Below are 20,698 nucleotides of genomic sequence, written 5' to 3'. Positions count from 1 at the left end.
TGTGACTGTGGAATAACAGGTATAGTAGGGAGAGATGGTGTCTATAGTAACAGTGGATAATAGTCTCTGGGAAGGGAGTGTGACTGTGGGATAGCAGGTATAGTAGGGAGAGATGGTGTCTATAGTAACAGTGGATAATAGTCTCTGGGAAGGGAGTGTGACTGTGGGATAGCAGGTATAGTAGGGAGAAATGGTGCCTATAGTAACAGTGGGATAATAGTCTCTGGGAAGGGAGTGTGACTGTGGGATAGCAGGTATAGTAGGGAGAAATGGTGCCTATAGTAACAGTGGGATAATAGTCTCTGGGAAGGGAGTGTGACTGTGGGATAGCAGGTATAGTAGGGAGAGATGTTGCCTATAGTAACACTGGGAATAATAGTCTCTGGGAAGGGAGTGTGACTGTGGGATAGCAGGTATAGTAGGGAGAGATGGTGTCTATAGTAACAGTGGATAATAGTCTCTGGGAAGGGAGTGTGACTGTGGGATAGCAGGTATAGTAGGGAGAGATGGTGTCTATAGAAACAGTGGATAATAGTCTCTGGGAAGGGAGTGTGACTGTGGGATAGCAGGTATAGTAGGGAGAGATGGTGCCTATAGTAACAGTGGATAATAGTCTCTGGAAGGGAGTGTGACTGTGGGATAGCAGGTATAGTAGGGAGAGATGGTGCCTATAGTAACAGTGGGATAATAGTCTCTGGGAAGGGAGTGTGACTGTGGGATAGCAGGTATAGTAGGGAGAGATGGTGTCTATAGTAACAGTGGATAATAGTCTCTGGGAAGGGAGTGTGGCTGTGGGATAGCAGGTATAGTAGGGAGAGATGGTGTCTATAGTAACAGTGGATAATAGTTTCTGGGAAGGGAGTGTGACTGTGGGATAACAGGTATAGTAGGGAGAGATGGTGTCTATAGTAACAGTGGATAATAGTCTCTGGGAAGGGAGTGTGACTGTGGGATAGCAGGTATAGTAGGGAGAGATGGTGCCTATAGTAACAGTGGATAATAGTCTCTGGGAAGGGAGTGTGACTGTGGGATAGCAGGTATAGTAGGGAGAGATGGTGCCTATAGTAACAGTGGGATAATAGTCTCTGGGAAGGGAGTGTGACTGTGGGATAGCAGGTATAGTAGGGAGAGATGGTGCCTATAGTAACAGTGGGATAATAGTCTCTGGGAAGGGAGTGTGACTGTGGGTGTACATGTGAGCCTGACTGCAGCCTAAATCTAAACTATTACCAGAGGAAACTAGTAGCGTTACTCCCCGGTTATATAAAGCTGAAATAGTGAAAGAGGTTGTGGGTTGCACTTGCCTGAAGTTGACATACATGAATGAAACACAAACAAGACTGGTCACTAAAATATGTTCATTTGAATGGTTCTCTCAGACATGATATTAGGAATCAGATATTTTCACCTGTTTTTCTGTAATCACATAACCAGTGCCATGTACTGGCCTTTGTCCATTCAGACTTTGATGTTAAATTTAGGACGGCTTTTTTTGTTTGTCATTAACCCAGGAAGCTGCCCAGTTTAGTTTACTGTACCTATTGGAAAGTCAGTGTGTGCAGAGCTGCAGCTAGAATTGCAGATTTGAGTAAAAAAAAAATGTGAAGGGGCCCCGATGATGATGATGCCCTGTATATGTATCACTAACCCTCTTGCTATACACAGTATTGGAATATGTGGCGAAACTGTTCCAGCTGGAAAAAGAACGCAACGGGTATCATTTAACAATCTTATACAAACCACAATGAGCAACAGCCATCAGCAAACATTGGCTCTGGAACAGTGACGTGGTCCTTATCACAAAAGCAAGATTAAAGGGAAAGTGCTACCTGTAAATCAGCAGGGTTTGTCAACCCCCCGAACATTGTACCTGGAGTATTTCTACTAACTGCGCCTGATACATAAGGTGCCATAGTCAGTTATATTGGATTCACAATGGCTTCTGTTATCTGTGTATTGCTATCTAGCCTCTAGCTGACAGGAGAAATGCTGTGGGTTGTAGTTTAGTAATTTTTACTTTGTAAACTGCCTTGGGCAGGGACCTCCTTCTCTCCTTTGTATTGTAAACATGTGCGTTTCCATCTTTGTTACTTAGCATTTTCACCCCTATTTGTACTGGGTTTTTTTTTTTATATAAAGTGTATATCAGGCCTGGACTGGCATTCTGTGGATTCTGGCAAATGCCAAAGGGGCAGCTGTGAGATGCTATAGACAGGGGGCTGTTTGGGCCTCTGTGTAATTGTCATGCCATATTATATACAGCTATGGAATCCATTATCCAGAAACCCATTATCCAGAATAATCCAAATTGAAAAATGATTTCCTTTTTCTCTGTAATAATAGAACAGTACCTTGTACTTGATCCAAACTAAGATATAATTAATCCTTATTGGAAGCAAAACCAGCCTATTGGGTTTATTTAATGTTACATAATTTTCTAGTATATTTAAGTTATGTAGATTCAAATTAGAGAAAGATCCATTATTTTTGCTATGGCAATGTCTGGCCACTGAGCCATATTTACATTAGGAGATGCTATCATAGAGCAAACACTATATACTGTACATACCATTTAACAAGCACATTCCATAGTCGAGTTATTCCTTTACTAGCAGCTTAAGATAAAGTTATTGCTGCAAATTCCTTAGGATCTTTTGCTCTGGCTCAATCCTTTTGCCACAGATCCCTGTTATCTTCTGATCTGTTCAAGCCCCCTAATATTGATTATTATTATTATTAACATGTAATTTATATAGCGCCAACATATTTCGTAGCATTGTATTGATGTTCAATATTTGGTCAGAGCCGGCTTAGTAAGGCTCGAAACACGGTTACAAATAAATTAATATAATTTTGTATCAGCCATAAGGGGCTTATTTACAAATGTAGGGCAGTGTGCAAAATTCAGATGATAATCACAGCATTTTTACCCACAATTTACCATTTTACCCCATAATTCCCTTCTAAGTATGTGAATAGCATCACTTCTGGCTCATGTCATTAAATGGGTGGTTCACCTTTAATTTAACTTTTAGTATGCTATAGAATAGTCAATTCTAAGCAACTTTTCAGTTAGTCTATTTTTTATAGCTTTCTAATTATTTGCCCTTTTCTTCTGAATCTTTTCCGATTTCAAATGGGGGTCATTGACCCCAAATTAAAACAAATGCGCTGTAAGGCTACAAATGTATTGTAATTGCTACCTTTTATTACTCATCTTTCTATTAAGCCTCTCCTATTCAAATTCCTGTCTCTTATTTGAGTGCATGGTTGCTAGGGTAATTTGAACCCTAGTAACCAGATTGCTGGAATTGCAAACTGGAGAGCTGCTGAATGAAAAGCTAAATAACGCAAAAAACAAAAATAATTTAATGTGCACAATTGCAGGGTCACTTTAAGGCTGGGCTGTTACTAAAGGCTAGTTCCTCAACCCAAGGGAATGTTGCAACAATGTATTGTACCTATACTGATACAGCGTAGTATATTGTAACCCTTTCAGCACAACAGAATAAGGCAGAATAAGGTGGAAATTAATGTGTATACACACATTCTATCTCTGGTCATTGTATGACTGCTCACAGCTCCTATTCTCTGAACAGTCTGACTGCTGAAACGATGTAGCATGTAGTGTAGAGTGTATTTTGTCTGGATTTGATTGACCCATTAAGGATTCGGTTCAGGATTCAGCCAGGATTCGGCCTTTTTCAGCAAGATTTGGCCGAATCCTTGTGCCTGGCCGAACCGAATGGAAATCCTAATTTGCATATGTAAATTAGGGGCTGGTAGTAAAATCATGTGACTTTTCATCACAAAAGAAGAATTTTTTCCACTTTTTCATTCCCTGCCCCTAATTTGCATATGCAAATTCAGATTCAGTTTTCGGCTGAATCTTTCATCAAGGATTCGGGGATTCGACCGAATCCCAAATAGTGGATTCAGTGCATCCCTAAAATAAATAAATAAAATACACCATTACTCATGGGGGAATCAATGATAATTTCTCCTGTGTCCAGTGACCATTTGTGCAGTGGCGGAACTACCGGGGGAGCAGGGGGTGCGAGCGGGCCAGGGCCCGCACCCCCTCAGGGCCCCCCGGCAGTCAGTTCGCCGCTGAAAATGCGGCCGTACGGAGGGGGGCGGGGCCCGGCTGCGTGTCACGCACCAGGGCCCGCCCCCCTCTAGGATCGCTACTGGTTATAGGGGAGTGTGGCACAAGCCTGAGTGTTGGAAAGAATAAATCACATGGGTAGTGCCAGGTGTTTGTCTCAGGAGTTAGTTGTCCTTGGGATCATTTGCCAAGAACTGCTCCAGTAGATATCAAACCAGTCAGACTCACAGCTCTAGGGCAAACAAACCCAAAATATCTATATACAGTGCCCTAAGGGCAGAGACAGATGAGACGATTCGCGGAGATTCAGTCGCCCTGTCGACAAATCACACTCTTCTTCGGGCGACTAATCTCCCTGAACTGCCTTTCCATTGGCTACAATCTAAATCGCCGGGGGGATGGCACTCGGAGCACTTCGTTTTCCGAAGTTGCCCCAAGTTGCTTCACGAGGAAACTTCTTGCAACTTCGGAAAACGAAGTACTCCGAGTGCCATGCCGCCGGCGAATTAGACTCTAGCCGACGGGAAGGCAGTTCGGGGAGCTTAGTCACCCGAAGAAGATGCAATTTGTCAGTGCCATTCCGTCGGCAATTTAGATTCGAGCTGGCGGGTAGGAGAGTTGCCCGAAGATTAGTCGCCCGAAGAAGACGTGATTTGTCGCCGAGCGACTAATCTTCCTGAATCTCCATGTGTGTCTCTCTCTGCCCTAAAGCTGGGAATACAGGTATATCTGCCTATTTGGCAATTTCACCAAAGGAGTGGATCTTGGCCTAAGTTACCCACCCAAATTAGGCTCATTCATAAATGTGGCCTTCAGGGCAATGATCAGATCACAAGAGGTGCCCAATGCAATACGATGCCTCCTCAGAGATTATTGAAAGACAACAGCTTAAAGGGCTTCTATCTACCCCAATGTTTGCCCCACTCGAGCTGCAGGCTAGCACACCAGGAAGGGTATGGCTGTACCTAGCCACTGCCCCAGATCCCCACTATAAGGGGCAGGTTTATCAAAGGTTGAATTAAAAATTCAAATTTGAATTTTTTAGTTTTTTTTTTTTTTTTATCAAAACTGTCAAATTTGACTAGGGAGTTACTCAAATTCGATTAGAGTTTTTTAAAAAATTTGAATTAGATTTTCGAGATTTACCATACTCTAAACCCTAAAACCTAGCGAATTGCTAGCGAAAGTCAATGGGACACGTCCAGGGATCAATTTGGAGTTGTTTGCAGCCTTTCTGACATTCTGAATTTTTTCTCCAAAAAAACCTTAAATCAAGGTTTTTAAATTGTAATTGAATTCGATTAGAGTTTTCGGGTCGATTCTATTCACCCGACCTTTAAAAATTCGATTTTATTAATACATTTCGATTGGTCGAAATTTGAGTTTATGGGAGTTTTAAAAATTCACATGAATTCGAAATTTTACCCTTGATAAATGTGACTCTAATTGTCTAACAAGGCCTGCGCTTGTGCATATGTCATGATCTCTGACCATTTTATTAGTCACTAAAGTAATAGTTCCCTTGAAGCCTAGTGCACTGAGGGGATTGCAGAATGTATAAGGTATAGAAGTAGTTGCTTGTTTGTATGGCGCTATATATCCACATATGAGTGTGAGCTGCCATACTGCTTCTCATAGAAGGTACAGAGTAACAGTGCAGCTTATTGTTTGCCTTTAGTGTAAAACCTGTTGCTGTTGCTAGGCCTTGTTCTATATGACCTGGGCTGGGTCATACGTATCCGGACCACCGGTGATCCAATAACAGTATTTGCTAATCTGGTCCTGTGATTTATCTGTGAGTACAGAGAATGGTTTGTGTGATACCTGTGGCGTCCTCTGTAGTATCAGGCCTGGGGCCAATACCCAACCCACCTCAATGCCAGAGGCGGGCTCAGAAAGCATTCTTGGGCTGAAAAGCTCCTTTGACAGAGATTTCAGGAATTTACCATTGAAGTACAGGGGGATTCAGGAGGTTCTCTGCGGTTATGTGTTATAGGGGTTGTTCACCGTCAACACTTTTCCAGTTCAGTTGCTTTCAGATACTTCACCAGAAATAAAGATGTTTTTCAATTACTTTCTCTGTTTTATTTGTGACCGTTTTTTTTCTATTATTGAAATTGAAAAATTGAAAATGTCTTTCTAAAGCAGCGATGGGATGTGGGAGTAGCTGACTCAAATCCGTTCTCAATTTATCAACATAAGTTGATAAATGTTTATGTTTGGCCCTGCTGAACAGAATCCCTGAGTTTCATTAAAGGAGAAGGAAAAGCTAATATTTAAAAAAGCTTTATCAGAAAGTAGAGTCCTGCAATGGGTCAGGTACCCACGGGTTACCTGCATAAACCTGTGGTACCTCTACTTCCAATGATGTCACTTCCGGTTTACAATGACAGCACTTTCTGATTCTTGATGGTCAGCAGGTCTCGGGTGCGGATAAGGTACTTGCGGGTTGGTTCCGGTAGCGGGTCCAAGCGAGTAAGAATGCGAGTTGTGGGTCCGGGTTGCGGATTGCAGGTTGCGGGTATGGGTCGGGTACGGGTTCCAAAAAATGGACCCGCGCAGGACTCTATCAGAAAGGTCTATATAAATACATCAGTAAACCCTTTCCTTCTATTGTGTACACATGGGCTTCTGTATCAGACTTCCTGTTTTCAGCTTAAACCTCCAGGGCTAGGGCTTGAGCATGCTCAGTTTGCTCCTCTCCATCTCCCCCTCCCCCTCCCTTCTACTTCCTGCTGTAATCTGAGCCTAGAGCTAGAGTCTCAGGCAGCATGTGATATCACAACAAGCTAATATGGCTGCTGTTATCTTACACAAACAGAGAGAGCTTCTAGAGTTGTTAACTCAGGTATGGTAAAGCATTCTGTATAATAAATACAGTGTTATAGCTTGTACTATTGTGGCTAATCTATTGGCAATAAACTGCTTCGGTAGTTTTCCTTCTCCTTTAGGGTAAAGCCACACTGGGCGTTTTGGGGAGATTTGGTCGCCTCGTCTTTGCGGCGACCAATCTCCCCAAACGCCTTCCCTCACTCTGCACCAGCTGAAATGAAAAAAAACGCCGGCGCTAATCACACGCGACGGTTCGTTTACCGAAGTTGCCTCATGAGGCGACTTTGGAAAACTAATCGTCCGTGGCCAAGCGGTTGGGGACACCTGGTTTAGAGAGTCAGTCTGCTTTAGAAGGTGAACATTTTTACTTTACACTTCAATACTAGAAAAATGATCACACATAGAAAAAAGAAAGTCATTGGGAAAAGTCTTTATTTCTGAAACCAACTGAACTGAAAAAAGTGTTGGAAGATGAACAACCACCCCTTTAAAGGAGTATTCAACCCTAAACTTAAAAACCCTACCCTACATAGACCCCCCTCCCCGCAGCCTAAGTGTTACCCTGGACAAATGCCCCTAACAGATGCAGGCATCACAGTTCACAGACGCCATCATCAGGCGCTTCGGTAGTCTTTGCAATGAGACCGTCGCTTCGGTAATTTTTGTGAGTTTCGGCGCATGCGCAGTTGTCGCGAAACAGAAAATTACGAATTACGAAGACTATTGAAGCAGCTGAAGATGGCACCCGTGAACTCCGATGCCTGAATCTGTTAGGGGCATTTGCCCAGGGTAACACTTAGGCTTGAAAATTCTCCTTTAACTAATAATATGGCTAAAAATGACATATTTAATATAATAAAGTTATTGCACCAGCCTAAAGTTTCAGCTTGTCAATAGCAGCAATGATCCAGGACTTCAAACTTGTCACAGGGGGTCACCATCTTGGAAAGTGTCTGTGACACTCACATGCTCAGTGGGCTCTGAGCAGCTGTTGAGAATCTAAGTTTAGGGGACTTCGTAATTTTTCAAGAAGAAAATAAAGTTGGCCTGTAATCTTGCTATTTCCAACCAGTCTGCACAATGTGAGTCACTTTGGATTTCCAAAATTTCCTCGTGAGGCAACTTCGGAAAATGAAGCGATATGCATGCCATCCCGTCGTCGATTCACATTCTTGCCGGCAGGAAGGTATTTTGGGAGATTAGTCGCCCGCAGTAGAGGAAAGTTGTCGCTGGGTGACTAATCTCCCCATGTTACACCACCCTTAGGGGACAGTCTTGCCCTTGTGCCTTTTTTTTCTCAGACTTTCCTGGTCGTTCTTGCTATTGTTTTTTTTTCTTGGATAGTCCTTGCCAAACACAGGGGGCTGTTGTACTTGCAATTATGTTGCACTGTATTGCAACACGTAGCTTTGATATATTTTTGTCTTTTTAAATAAATACTATCCCTGTCACATCCCCCACCTGAATTTCTGGTAAATGCAACTGTGACTGGATCTTCAGTGCAAAACTGGATTGACCAGTTGGATTGCAGTTCTCAAGAGTAAAATGTGACATTTCCGCCATCGGAGAAAGATGATCTGATTATATATAAGCTATAACAGACATTGTTACTTGCAAGAGGGAGCCAGTCTGTCAGACTTGATGAATCGCTCACGATACACGTCCTATATCCGCAATGCATTCAGTTATTCTGTGCGTTACCCGTTGGCTGAGGAATATGAGATTCATGAATGCCATTGGCTATGAGAAATCTGACTTGTAGGGCTGTTGGGCAGGTTGTTCCAGGGCGGGGCATGGAATACAAAAAAAAAAAGGGGGGGGATAGGACACATTCTTCTTGGAATCTGGAATTACAGGATATTAGTAGATTTTCTGCACAACCAGAGCTTTTAAACAGCAAATGAATGGATTATTTGGCCAGTTTTGGCCAAAGTGGCTGATAGCTGCAGACCATTCTGTGGTTGGACCCCGTTGAGCTGATTTCTCCGTCTAACAAGGGCATGACTACCTGATGTGGTCGCTCAGAAGACAACTGAATGTAAGGGTCCAAGCCATTATTGGCCATTTTTTTTCATATTGTATCTGTACCCACCATTGGTCCCTGGGTCCTTCACACATGATTTTCTACTCCAATGATTATGGCAGCGGTTTCCAAACTGTGGGGCTGGTGCCCCAGGGATCAGGACGAGTGGCTGGGGGAATTAGCCTGATTAGCCCGAACTCCGGGCGACTTCGGGAAAACGCATTGCCGCGTGTGCTTTAGCGCAGGCAACTTTTAATTTTAGCCTATGGGAAAACACGCTGAGGCAGTTCGGGGAGATTGTCACTCAGAAGACGAGGTGATTAGTCGCCAGGTGACAAATTCTCCCTGAATCTCCTCGTGTGAACTCACCCTAAGGGAGAGAGTTTTGGGGACTGGGATGCCAGGGGCCCACCAGAAAGCCTTAGACTTTGGGCCCACCAGAAAACCTAAAACCGTGAGCCTGCCAGAAAACCTTAGACAGTGGATCTTTCCAAACTATTATTTCTCCTCTACTCACTCAACCTCTTTATTCTCCTAGTCTTTTATATCTACTTACAATATTCTCCCATTATTAAGCATGTTTCCCCATAAAGAAATAGGGAATGACCATGAAAAGGCCAAATGTTTAGAGACAAGAGGGACCACTAACACCTGAGCCCACCAGGAGTTTTCCTGGTATCTCGGTGGGCCAGTCCGACACTGCCTAAAAGCTCAACTTGGATTTGGGGTGTGTTCAGTGTTTCAAATGTTTTCTCATCTGTATCCTTATTATGAGCTAAGAGGGTCAGATGAAAAAGTCCCACAACAGCTGGAATAGGGTGTTATCCTTGCTCAGTGTGCCCCTTGGAACAAGGGCATACGGTAACTGTAGAGGAATTAGACCATGTGTCTGCTGGGAGTCCAATCTGGCCCTCAGATTATTTTGTTGGGCCAATTAACGTCTAGTTAAGCCCTGGCTGTTTGCGTTGTTATAGTGCATTCTCAAAACCATTTAGTATTAATGTACACCTGCTCGTGTGCAAGTGCTGAATATATATAAGGCTGTCTAAGAAACCCTATCACATGCGGAGTGATGAGAGGGAACAGTGGAAACCAGCAAACCCAAATATTGCTTTATGCGGCACATGACTTTAAGGAACAAACAAGATAAATTGCTTGGTGTAACTGAATAAAGCACATAAGCAACCATGCTTAAATGAACAGTAACATCAAAAAATTAAAGTATTTTTTAAAGTAATGAAAATATCATGTCCTTTTGACTGCACTGAGTACAACTGGTGTATTTGCTTCAAAGACACTACTATAGTTTATATAAACAAGCTGCTGTGTAGCCATGGTGCAGCCATTCAAAGCTGAAAAAGATGAAAAGACACAGGTTAAACAGTAGATAACAGATAAGCTCTGTAGGATACGATGGGATTCTTCAGAACTTTTATCTACTATATATCCTGTGCTTGAATGGCTGCCCCCATGGCTACACAGCAGCTTGTATATATAAACTATAGTAGTACTTATATGTTCTATGCTGTGTATCCTGTGCTTGAATGGCTGCCCCCATGGCTACACAGCAGCTTTTTTATATAAACTATAGTAGTACCTATCTGTTATCTACTGTGTATCCTGTGCTTATATGGCTGCCCCCATGGCTACACAGCAGCTTGTTTATATAAACTATAGTAGTACCTATCTGTTATCTACTGTGTATCCTGTGCTTATATGGCTGCCCCCATGGCTACACAGCAGCTTGTTTATATAAACTATAGTAGTACTTATATGTTATCTACTGTGTATCCTGTGCTTGAATGGCTGCCCCATGTCTTCACAGCAGCAGCTTGTTTATATAAACTTAATCGACACCAGAGGTCCCTTAGAATTGTCAGGGCTAAACCCCTGGGCGGAGCCAAAGCAGCAGTAAAGGGAGTGCCTGAACTGATGGCCGTTTAGGATAAAATTCAGTACATCTCTATCAAAACCACTTCCTTACATAGTAAAAGTGAGAGATCTATGATGATAAAACTAAACTGATGATATCCAGCAGTTATATGAGCAATTCTGAGCTGAAATCCTTCCTTTGTGCAACACTTTTACCCCAAAATCTATTAGTGTCATAGCACAGCACCATACCTCCCAACTGTCCCTTTTTCAGAGGGACAGTTCCTCTTTTGACAGCTCAACCCGCAGTACCTCATTTGTACTGGAAAGTCCCTCTTTTCTCTGCACTGAACAGCCAGAAAAAGAAACAAAGTTTCTCACTTAATTGGCTTTTAGCAGAGAGCCCAGAACAGCTAACAGGTGCAAATAAGATACTTTGTAACAAATTTGAGACACAAAAACACAGTTTAGATAAGGAGAAATATTTTCAAACTTTCATAACCTGCCAAATTTTGTAAAACAAACATGGTAAGTAGGGGGTGTGGCCACAGAAAGGGGTGTGGTCACAAAATTGGTGCGCTACATGCGGAAAAAAATTTTTTTGTCCCTCTTTTTACTTCCAAAATGTTGGGAGGTATGCAGCACTGTAATTCTTAGTGAGGCAATGAGTGGATTTGGACCACAGATTCTTACTGGGGCTGTAAATTAAATGCAAATCTCAAATGTTGTGTAACTTGGGGTACTTTGCTCCTCTCACTCCCGTGTAATCAGTCTGGGGAATTGCAGTACAAGTGCATGGGAGAGGGGTTTTTACTGGTCCCTCTATCTCTGCATCCACAGTGTCTGCTTCCCCTACAGTTGTGACACTTAGGGAGCTATTTACTAAAATCCAAATTTAGCAAAAAATTTTATCAAACAAATGTCCCATCCACTATGTAGCCTTATTTATCATTCAAATAACTCGAATAAATTGGATCAGGGGAAAACTCAATAGAATTGAGCGAAAACTAGAATCATACCATTTTGTCTGACTTTTTTTCCGGTTATTGTCGAAAACCCAGATTTTCAGAATTATCAGACTATTTCAGACTAAACACAGGTATCTTCAAATTGGGATAGGCACGTCTGCCATTGATTTATACAGGACCTCGGCAGGTTTGAGATGGCGGATTTTTAGATTCAGAGCAACGGGGTAGAATAAATAATAAAAATAATATATAATAAAAATTCAAGTTTTTTTTTTTTTTTTTTTTTGTATGAAAAATTTTTGTTTTTGCCCCAAAAAGCCCAACCAGAAAAATTTATATTTTAGTATATAACCCCCTTAATCTCCCTTTTTTCAGTCTGTTCTCTCAGATACTCCATTCCCTTCATTACCTTGGTAAATCTGCTTTGAACTTATTTCCATTTAAGCACTGGAGCCCAAAACTGCATTGCATTGTCCAGACGAGCCCTTACCAGTGCTTTGTATAGGGGACAAATTACTCTCCCCATTTAATACAGAATAGTGACCCTTAGTTTTGTAATGTATTACAATATAACTATACCAATACAAGTAGTCACTGTCATTATACACATAAGTTTTAAAATACTATACTTATTTTGGTTTATGCCACATTGTATAACTCAATCAGAGAAGGCAAACGGCACCTAAATAAAATAAAGCGCATTCTATTTTACACACCCACTCACCCAAAATTGAACATTGTTTTTTGAACCTATTTGACCCTATAGGGTTTGTGAAGTTGCTACGGTTGGTCTTGCTGTAGAGAAACTAACTCTATGCATTTGTTGATGCTGCAGAGTAAAGCAAGGGAGGGGTGCTATGCTCACATATGATAGTTGTTATCACATTACACAAGTATGCACGGCCCATTATATAGAGTAAAGGGAGTATGTCATTACAACCGAGGCTACTTATCATAGGGCTATAATTGAAAGCTTGGGGTTACTCATTAGTGAATAGACTCTATACTGTGTGGGGCAGAACAGTCTTCTCTTTGTCCCAAAACCCTTCATCATTCAGTTTCTAACAGCGGTTTCTTCCTCTCATTCCAGGTATCACCGGTCTCCTAACCCAGAATGGAGTTCCCTTCTTTCAAACTTGCCTCAAACGCCTCGTCCTCCTCCTACTGGATCAGTGGTCCCCTTTTTAACCAGTCCAATGATAGCGAGTCGACCTGTTTCAGCGGGCCTATGGGAAGCACGGTGCTGCAGGGGGTGACATTCGGAGGGATCCCTACAGTGTTGGTGCTGGACGTTGGCTGTTTTGTGGTAGGAATGGCTATTAAATCTGTTGGTTGAGCCCCTAACTCAATATCATTGCTCTTTAAAAGCCAAATTTCAAAAATGGATTTCCATGGCTCGTTTTTTGTGAAATAATAAAAGCTTCTTTATTTATTGTTATATTAATTGCATGTCAGCTTTGACACAGTGCACATTGTCATTACTACTGACCGGTTTCGTACCTCACGGTACTTCCTTAGAGTATACATTTTTTCACACAATACACAACTTTATAGCTAACCTTGATTACAGACAAATATCACACTCATTATCTTAAAGGGATATACCCTAGTTCTTATATCAATTTATTGTCACACTTCTCTATTTTAATTTTAACAAAAACATTTAAAAACAGATGAATGCTATAAACATCGTAGATCCATGTATGCTTTTCTGGCTAATGTTTGAATTACAGGGATGCTTTACATACACTCTTATATAGTACCTCTCACTATTGCAAGTTACAAGTTATCCCAATTAAATTTACCTATTTTTCTCTTATTCAGTATAGAATTTGATTTCGCAATCTTTATTGAGGCCCAAAGGCTTTTCTGTTTCTAAAGTAAACATCCACCATGCTCTTTAAAAGCCAAACTGATCCCTTTGCAGATGGTTAAATAGGAAAGTCATGTTATTTTCCAGGAGAAATGTAGAAATTGTATTGTACTGACTCCTTTTATATCTCCTTTCTCTACCCAGTTTCTGCTGTTGACATTTGCAAGTATACGGAGATATTTCTGGGATTATGGCAGAGTTGCCCTGGTGTATGATGCTGACAGGTATTTCAGTCCACAATCTACTGCATTAATGTAATCAGACATTTCTAAAATGTATTGGTTCTCTACACATGGGAGGCCAACCACAGGTCAAATACCTTTTCCCAACCTAGTCTTTCTGGTCCGTCATATATTTCTGTCTTGCTAAAACCATGACCGCTCTCTCATTCCTTTCTAATACAGGTATGGGATCCGTTATCAGGGAACCAGTTAACTAATTAATCCTTAGTGGAAGCAAAACCAGCCTGAGTTTTTTTTAAAGTTTATATGAATTTCTAGAAGACTTAGGTAAGGTATGAAGATCCAACTTATAGAAAGATCTGTTATCCGGAAAACCCCTGGTCCGGAGCATTTTGGATAACAGGTCCCATGCCTGTAATTGTTCTGATAAGGCACCTTCTTAATTAATATCTGAAAAACGTAATAAAGGCCACCCTATAAACTAGATAGTATGCTGAATGCCAGGCACTGGAAGTGAAAATAAAGCTCAGCAGGTTGTTGATTTATTATGTGTGGCTAGTGATACTCTATATTTTGTATCTTGCTGCTGCTTATTGCTCCTTCACTAGTAGCCTTCCTATTTTTGTAGCATAGTATACTTTTAAAGTGCCAAATGAAGTAAATGCACAGGGGTGCTCAGTGAAGGTGCAGCAGATCTGTGAAGGCCATAGTCAGGTGTCTATTGCTCCTGGGTGACCTGGATTAGACACGGATTAGACATGTGGATTCTATCTGCTGCTTGATATGAGCCTCAGTTAAACAGATTTGTTTAGCCTGTCCCAATGATAACTAAATGAGTCTAGCCCCAGATCATTAGATACTGCACTGTTTGGCTGTATTACAGACCATCCCACAGTCTCTCTCTCTTCTTTGTTTGTGAGCTACTGATTTTTATGTCCCTTTCCAATTTGGCATGCACGCCCGTAACCTACAGCAGACTATGGTTTAGGGGTAGAGGGTATAAGTGAGCTGGACTTGGAAGATATGTGTTAGCAGGGGTGTACATGGCAATCCGTACAATTGCCTCGTCCATTAATATTTCCAATAGGTTGCAGTTTCTCGTAACCCTGTCATAGCCTCACAGTTATCCTGGAGGAGTAGTAAATGTCCTGTAGTAATATTTACAGGTTTTGTGGGTTGATTGCTTGTTTGCTGACTGTGTAGATTTCTGTATAATGAGAGGCTGTGTATCATCCTTTCCAGCTCTCCGCACAACCGGTACCGGAGACTCTCCTCATCTTCCGGCAGCGAAGAACTTGAAAGGGACAATGTAAGTAATCAATAACTTTGGCTGTTTATATAGCTGAAACAGTTATAGCAAAACTGATAGAAGTTAATGTTCAAGCCTTTATTTGTTCAGGTCCTTCAGGGCCAACTGTAGTATTGCTGTGTGTAATGTCTTTATATGCTGCCTGCATGCTACAGTTAGTATGAGCATCTTTTAAATGGTTGACCCTTGTGGTCCCCAAACAATTGCAAATCAAAGTGAGAATATATGTACAAAAAAGGAGATGATTTCACATGATTTCCTTTGCACTTTTTTACTTCTAGGGTTTTTGCTACTGGGTGACTTCTACCTTTCAAATGAAGTAAGTCAGTAACTGTGTTTAATTTAACCCAAACCCAAGCTTTTGCAGCATTCTATAGAAAACAAATCATTTCTATGTATCCATAATGTATATCCCAGACAGCTACAGAACTCCATGGAACATATATGCCAGGGGGCTTGGGAAAGTGGGCTCTGTAAGGCTGCCTCTACTGATAAACATTGGTATTAGAGCTCCTGACAGTTTTTATTAGTACAGGTGTGGGATCTGTTATCAAAAATCCCATTATACAGATCCGAATTATGGGAAGGCCATTTCTCATTTTATCCAAATAATCCAAATTTTTAGAAATTGTTTCCTTTTTCTCTGTAATATAAAATAGTATCTTGTACTTGATCCCAACTAAGATATAATTAATCCTTATTGAGGCAAAACCAGCCTATTGGGTTTATTTATAAATGATTTTCTAGTAAAATTAAGGGATAAAAATCCAAATTATGGAAAGATCCATTATTTGGAAAACTCCAGGTCCTGAGAATTCTGGATAACGGGTCCCATACCTGTTTAGGCTAGTTTATAAATAATGCCTTTTCACTTTTTAAAGGAGTCATATTGTGTGAAAAACAAGAATGTGTCAAAGCATTTTGCTTGTTTAAATGCTGAAGGAAAGTGCTTGAAGTAGTGTTTTGGGCTGATTTATTGAAAATTTCTGCAAAAACCCTACTAGTCCTGCCCATATTGTCCGCGTCCTGTTGCCTCTTTTCCCAGGCTGTGCAGCAGATCAATGGGGAGCTTCAATAAAGGGGCTATTTTTAACGCTAATGATCATTTTTAGCTCAGATGTGGGGAAGATGCCACTCACTACCTCTCTTTCCAGCGCCACATAATCTGCCTGCTTATTGACCCTTTAATGTTGACCCTTTAAAGAGGCAGTTCACAGTTAACTTTTAGTTGACAGTGATATACTAAGACGATTTGCAATTGGTTTTCATTTTTTTATTTTCACAGCTCTCTTTCAGCAGCTATCTAGTTGCTAGGTCAAACTTATCATAGCAACCAGGCAGTGGCTTGAACGAGAGACTGAAATACTGTATGAATAGTAGGGGACTCAATAGAAACATAAGTATTAAAAAGTAGCAATAACATTGTAGCCTTACAGAACATTTTTTGTTCTGGGGCCAGTAACCCCTATTTGAGACCTGGAAAGAGGCAAAAGACAAAGGCAAATAATTCAGTTATACAGATACAGTAGCTGTAATATCGGCCATAAAGTAGGGCAGAACTGCTGCTTACAGTGGGGTTCAGATAGGATCTCTGCAGCCAATGGAACAGAATGCTCTGTTATACAGATAGCTAGAATCTCTGCCATAAAACAGGATGGGACTGCTGCTTACAATGGGGATCAGATAGGACCTGTGGAGCCACTGGGGCAGAATGCTCTGTTATACAGATAGTTAGAATCTCAGCCATAAAGCAGGGCAGGACTGTTGCTTACAATGGGGATCAGATAGGATCTGTGCAGCCACTGGGACAGAATGCTCTGTTATACAGATAGTTAGAATCTCAGCCATAAAGCAGGGCAGGACTGTTGCTTACAATGGGGATCAGATAGGATCTGTGCAGCCACTGGGACAGAATGCTCTGTTATACATATAGCTAGAATCGCAGCCATAAAGCAGGGCAGGACTGTTGCTTACAATGGATATCAAATTGCATCTGTCCAGAGTAATGTATGTGCTTCACTCTGTGTTCGTTTTGATTTTCAGTGATGAAGATATCTATGACAGATGTGGGGAAGATGCCACTCACTACCTCTCTTTCCAGCGCCACATAATCTGCCTGCTTATTATCGCCAGTATCCTCTCTGTGGCCGTCATCCTCCCAGTGAACTTGTCTGGAAATTTACTTGGTAAGGGCTGGAATTCCAGAAACAAAAATAGTGACATCTGTAATAAGGTTTACATTTTAGGCATTTTTGCTTGAAAAGTGAGCAGTCCTCTTAATCAGTCAAATTCTATCAGGATTCACTTATTATTCCAAGCATATTCTGTAGCTTTTTTGGGGTTTTTGCATTAAATTTTTATCGTGCATCCAAACTTTTAGGAAAATATTTGCATGAAACACACAAAACTCATCTTTTTGCAGGCTTTAGTTTCGGGTGACTGTGGCTGGTCAACTAAATGATAAGCAGGCGGCGCTGTTGTGTCAAAGTAATTTGATTAGCAACGTAAAAACTGCTAGTATTTTGATAACTAGAAAATAAATGAATGTGAAAGTGCAAAAGTGATTGCATTCATTTGTTTCGAGGATTTAGGTGTCCTTTAGGATAAATTTCTCATATTAAAGCATATGAACCAATTACATACAAATAAAACATTTAAAGCTAAGTACATTCAGACTGTTTGCAGTACAAGGCTGATATTTTGTTTGCATTTCAAGACAAGGACCCCATGAGCTTTGGGAGGACCACAGTCGCAAACCTCCAGCATCAGTGAGTAGAGGAACACATTTTCTTGGTTACAGGTCTGCTATGCCATATATATGCCATTTTTATAGGAATTCCCTGCATCTTCTGCACCAGCAAAACAGGGTCTGTCCAGCATCCTTGTCTGGACTAGAGCTAAACATGTCATCTCAGAAACATTTGTGGTTCAGGCTAGTCAGGGGTAATGAGAACCCAGAGTGTTAGGGTCTGGCCACACGGGCAGATTCGGGGAGATTAGTCGTCAGGGGACAAATCTCTTCTTCTTTGCGACGACTAATCTCCCCGATCTGCCTACCTCTGCCTTCCGCCGGCTAAAATGAAAATCGCCTGGGGGCAGGCACTCGGAGTGCTTCGTTTTCCAAAGTCGCCTGAAGTTTCCCCGTGAGGCAATTACGGCGACTTCGGAAAACGAAACGCTCCCAGTGCCTGCCCCCCGCCGATTTTCGATTTTCACATCTCAGGTCATTTTGCCTGGTCTTGTGCTTTCAGAAAGAGCCAGCACTTTAGTGTGAAACTGCTTTCTGGCAGGCTGTTGTTTCTCCTACTTACTGTAACTGAATGTGTCATAGTGGGACCTGGATTTTTATTCTTGAATGCTGTTCTTAGTACCAGGCAGCTGTTATCTTGTGTTAGGGAGCTGCTATCTGGTTACCTTCCCATTGTTCTGTTGTTAGGCTGCTGGGGGGGAAGGGGGTGATATCACTCCAACTTGCAGTACAGTAGTAAAGAGTGACTGAAGTTTATCAGAGCACAAGTCACATGACTGGGGGCAGCTGGGAAACTGACAATATGTCTAGCCCCATGTCAGATTTCAAAATTAAATATAAAAAAAAAAATCTGTTTGCTCTTTTGAGAAACGGATTTCAGTGCAGAATTCTGCTGGAGCAGAACTATTAACTGATTCATTTTGAAAAAAATTTTTTTTCACATGACCCTTTAAGTGTTTTGCTGAGCCAAATTTATACCCCAAGGATTTTAGATTTTATTTATTATATATTATTGAATACATCTTTTTTAATATCTTTTAGTGGATTGATATTGAGCAACACTCCTATAAGATTTAGCCTCAAAATATTCAGACCTTATTAACAGCTACCGGGGGGGGGGGGGGGGGGGGGGTCATAAACTACCGCTTTGGCTGCCCTCTAGTGGCAGGTATGTTATCTGTTTGTTCCTCTATAATAGTGTCTATGTAAAGCAATATATCTATTTTCTTTCTGTATCTGGTGCTTGGGAAATGACGTTCTAGAAATGTTTTTCAGTGATCGCCTCCTGTGGTTGCACACAGTGGTTGCAGTTGTTTATCTGATCCTTACTGTGGTTTTCATGCGCCATCACATTTCTGCTATTAAATACAAGGAGGAAAATATGGTAAGAACTCACTACACTGCAGGGGATAGGTGAAATGCCTGATGTCTGGTTTGCATTTCTCATTTCCTGTTTTCATTTCAAGTATCAAATTTAGCATAACTGTCATTTCCTATTTTTAGGGATGCACCGAATTCACTATTTTAGGATTTGCCTGAAACCTTTGTGAAAGATTTGGCCAAATACCAAACCAAATCTGAACCCTAATTTGCATATGTATATTAGGGGAGGAAGAGAACTGCACAGATAGGGGAACTATCGAAAATGAAAATTTAATATAAGCTTCAGCATACTGAAATTAGAGACTTTGTAAATACAATCAATTAAATATTCAGCATCGTTTCTGAAATAATCAAGTTTATATTTACTATCCCCCGCTTAGCATCTGTTTCTCTTCACTCTCTCTTTATGCAGCAGTTGGGTGTCAGTTAATCATTGACAGTTAGATCCAATATATCTTATAGGGGGGGGCTAGCAGATGAAAGATAAAAGTACTATCAAATAACTGATTCCAGTACAAACAAAATCTAACAAAATAATTGCCTTTTGCACAAATCCTGCATGTAGAGAGACATGATGTCTGGTGATTTTAATAGAGTGAGCTCTAATACATCTTCTAGGCAAAAGGAGCCCCCCTATAAGATATATTGGATCTAACTGTCGGTGAATATCTGACACCCAACTGCTGCATGAAGACAGAATGAAGAGAAACAGATGCTGAGAGAGGAATAGTGAAGATGAACTTGATTATTTCAGCAACATTGTTAATTGATTGTATGTATTTAGAAAGTTTCTTATTTTAGTATGCTGAATCTTATTAAATTTTAGTTTTTGCAATAGTTCCCATTTAACAAATTTTGAATTCCTTGTTTGTGTGACTAAAAAGTCACATGATTTTTTTGTATTCGGATTTGGTTCGGCCAGGCACTTGGATTCGGCCTAATCTGAATCCTGCTGAAAAGGACGAATCTTGGCCGAATCCCTAACCGAATCCTGGATTCAGCGCATCCCTACTTTCTATATCCGAGAATCTAAAGACATGGTCATAGTGCCAGTTCTCTGCTTATACTATGCAGCTATTTCCAGCCACACTGTATGATCATGATTTGATCACTCAAAAGGAGAGTTTATATTATCTTTATGTACTTTCACCTTATTTAGCTTTTTATTCCGCAGCAATCTAGTTGCTAGGGCCTAAATTACAATAGCAACCTTTCACCAATTTAAATAAAAGACTGGAATATTGAAAGGAGAGGGCCTGAATAGAAAGTTGAGTAATAAAAATATATATATTCAGAGTCAGATGAAGACGGCAAATAATTCATAAACTGTGAAAAAGAAAAAATGAAGGCCAAATGAAAAGTTGCTTAGTATTAGCCATTCTATAACATACTAAGAGTT

At 41.0% G+C, this 20,698-nt stretch overlaps 1 protein-coding gene across 4 annotated transcripts in view; it reads left to right on the top strand.

The window, feature by feature from the left end:
- The window catches only part of tmem63a.L (transmembrane protein 63A L homeolog), a 44,951-nt gene that overhangs the window by 1,700 nt on the left and 22,553 nt on the right, over positions 1–20,698 (top strand). For 2 of the 4 annotated variants that reach the window (XM_041562570.1, XM_018262656.2), the window contains exons 2-8: positions 12,894–13,109; positions 13,821–13,900; positions 15,101–15,167; positions 15,449–15,486; positions 17,211–17,353; positions 17,884–17,935; positions 19,192–19,300. In XM_041562570.1, the coding sequence (XP_041418504.1) occupies positions 12,918–13,109; positions 13,821–13,900; positions 15,101–15,167; positions 15,449–15,486; positions 17,211–17,353; positions 17,884–17,935; positions 19,192–19,300 (681 nt within the window). In that variant the 5' untranslated portion in view covers positions 12,894–12,917. Of the gene's footprint in view, positions 1–8,791; positions 8,979–12,893; positions 13,110–13,820; positions 13,901–15,100; positions 15,168–15,448; positions 15,487–17,210; positions 17,354–17,883; positions 17,936–19,191; positions 19,301–20,698 lie in introns of those variants that run through there. The other 2 variants (XM_018262655.2, XM_018262657.2) reach the window with 2 other exon arrangements.

This window comes from Xenopus laevis, chromosome 5L (assembly GCF_017654675.1).
Source record: "Xenopus laevis strain J_2021 chromosome 5L, Xenopus_laevis_v10.1, whole genome shotgun sequence".
Classification (NCBI taxonomy): domain Eukaryota; kingdom Metazoa; phylum Chordata; class Amphibia; order Anura; family Pipidae; genus Xenopus; species Xenopus laevis.
Note: the sequence above shows the minus strand (reverse complement) of the source record. Positions and strands in the feature narration are given on the sequence as shown.